Genomic DNA, 2,303 nt, shown 5'->3' on the forward strand with positions numbered 1-2,303 from the left:
GCCAGGTTTGAGTTGGAGAATCAGCTGCGCCTGGAGCAGAACCAGCGCTGCCTTTTTGCCAGCAACACAGCGATGCAGTGGCTGGACATCCGCTTGCAGATGATTGGGGTCGCTGTGGTTACCGCTATTGCAGGAATTGCCATCATCCAGCACCAGAAGCAACTGGGAAATCCAGGTAGGCTGCCAGGGATTGTTCGATGGCCCCCTCCTAGGCTGTGGCCCAGGGGTTCCTCCTCTCCTAGCCCAGAGCTGCACATCTTTCTACACTGGGGCAAGATCCAGAGCTCCTGCTCCCTGTCCCTCTGTGAGTCATCCACAGTGTAGTGCTTCAGCTCCTATCCCTCCTCCTGTGTGTCCCCTTTCTCGAATGGGATCCCAGACTCCAGAGTGCTGACTTCTCCCTTGGTTTTTTGTCCTGCCACCGAGATCCCAGCTCCTTCCCTGCCAGTAACAGTCTTGCTTATTCTTTTGTCCTCACAGGACTTGTGGGCCTGGCGCTCTCATACGCCCTGTCTGTCACAAACCTGCTGTCAGGCCTCATTTCCAGCTTCACTGTGACAGAGACCATGATGGTGAGTGTGGAGCGCACAGAGGAATATACCACGGACATCCCCATGGAGCCCCAGGATAAACTGGTCCAGGTAAAACCTCAAATATGTCCTCGGGGACTGGCCCATCTTGTGCCTGTTTGCCCTGCACGCCTCCTGGGGAGGTCACGGGGTTCCAGTGAATGAATGGAGAGCCCTCACCCACAGAAACCACCTCGGTCGCTCATCCTTTACCAGTACATCCCCGGGGGGGGATGAATCTCTGGCAGGAGCTGATGAAGGCTGGAATGACAGGAAGGGGTAGGAGAGCAGAATGGGTGTTAGGTCCAAGCTGTGAGAGAAGAACAAGCCTAGGATGGGGCTGGAGTTGGAGCTGGGCTGTGCGTTGGGGCTGCTCAGAAGCCCAGCAACCATCCGAAGGGATGGATGGGGCTTGGCTTGGGGGGAGGTGAGGCTGAAGATGACAGCGAGTCACGGTCATACCCTGTCTCACCCAGGTATCCCTCCTAGGTTGCTGCTGACTGGCCAAGCCAAGGGCTTGTGGAGTTCCAGCAAGTGGTCCTGGCCTACCGAGCGGGCTTGCCTAATGCACTCGATGGTGTGAGCTTCACCATTTACCCTGGAGAGAAGGTGGGGATTGTGGGTCGCACAGGATCTGGAAAATCCACTCTTTTCTTGGCCCTTTTCCGCATGCTGGAGCTGAAATCAGGCCGGATTCTCCTGGATGGTGTTGACAGCCAGCTGGTGGGCTTGGAGGAGCTGAGGTACGGAGGGCTGAGCAGAGCGGAGGGTAGCTGGCAGGGCCTGGAGGCTGAGAGCTGTCAGTGGTTGGATAGCAAAGGGAAGAGCGAGGAGCAAAGGACTTACTGTCGTGGCACCCTCTTGTCTGATTGTGGCAGCTTCTTACAGGTTGCTCTTGTTTCTGAACAGCTGTGCTAAGGAAACCAGGCTGAATATGTGGCCCGTGTCTCTGTGCCTCTAAGATACGCAGCAAGCCAAGACACTCCACCCCAGGAAAAAGAAAAAAAACCCAGACCTTTGCTTTTCTGCAGAACCCAGCCCATGAGCCCTCAGCTCTTGTTTACTTGCAGATCAAGGCTGGCCATCATCCCCCAGGATCCGTTTTTGTTCAGCGGCTCAATCCGAGAGAACCTGGACCCCCAGGGAAAATGGACAGATGCTGAGCTCCACGAGGTGCTAGAGCAGTGCCACCTGCGGGATGCTGTTACTCAGATGGGTGAGTCTGAACGCAGTGAGAAGCAGCTGGTGAGTCCTGGTACTGGGTACTGGGAGAGAGGAGAAGACCTCAGCTCAGTCAAGGAGCGGAGGAAGAGGGGCCAGGTGGATGCAGTAGGGAATTGGTTAGGTGAGGCCACACTGGGACCAGGGTGGGAATGGGTCAGTGGGACCTGGTGGCATTCCCTGAGATTTAGTGGCAAAGGACTGGCAGGTGATGGATTGGGTGGCAGGATCTTGCTGATGAGACGAGGTCCCAGTGGATGTTAGAGCAGAGCCTGAGAGATAAGCCAGCCCCTAATTCTAGGGCAGCATGGCATCTGTGTGCCAGATGTTGCTTGTGTCCAAGTGTAAAGGCTCTGGTTCCCAAGGCCTGGCGGGGATTGAGATTTTGACTGCTACTGGGAAAACCCCAAACCGGGGGGGCTGTTTGGGGCCCCGCGCAGAGCCTGGTGGCGTGACTGCTGAGCTTGACCCCTGCAGGTGGATTGGACAGCGAGCTGGGAGAAAGGGGAAAGA

At 56.4% G+C, this 2,303-nt stretch overlaps 1 protein-coding gene across 1 annotated transcript in view; it reads left to right on the forward strand.

Annotated features, from left to right (window-relative positions):
* The window catches only part of ABCC10 (ATP-binding cassette, sub-family C (CFTR/MRP), member 10), a 16,056-nt gene that overhangs the window by 11,108 nt on the left and 2,645 nt on the right, over positions 1–2,303 (forward strand). The window contains 5 exon segments of the mRNA XM_009707879.1: positions 6–175; positions 481–641; positions 1,059–1,312; positions 1,640–1,785; positions 2,268–2,302. Of these exon segments, the coding sequence (XP_009706181.1) occupies positions 6–175; positions 481–641; positions 1,059–1,312; positions 1,640–1,785; positions 2,268–2,302 (766 nt within the window).

Source organism: Cariama cristata, unplaced genomic scaffold, assembly GCF_000690535.1.
Source record: "Cariama cristata isolate BGI_N322 unplaced genomic scaffold, ASM69053v1 scaffold8409, whole genome shotgun sequence".
In the NCBI taxonomy this organism is placed as follows: Eukaryota; Metazoa; Chordata; class Aves; order Cariamiformes; family Cariamidae; genus Cariama; species Cariama cristata.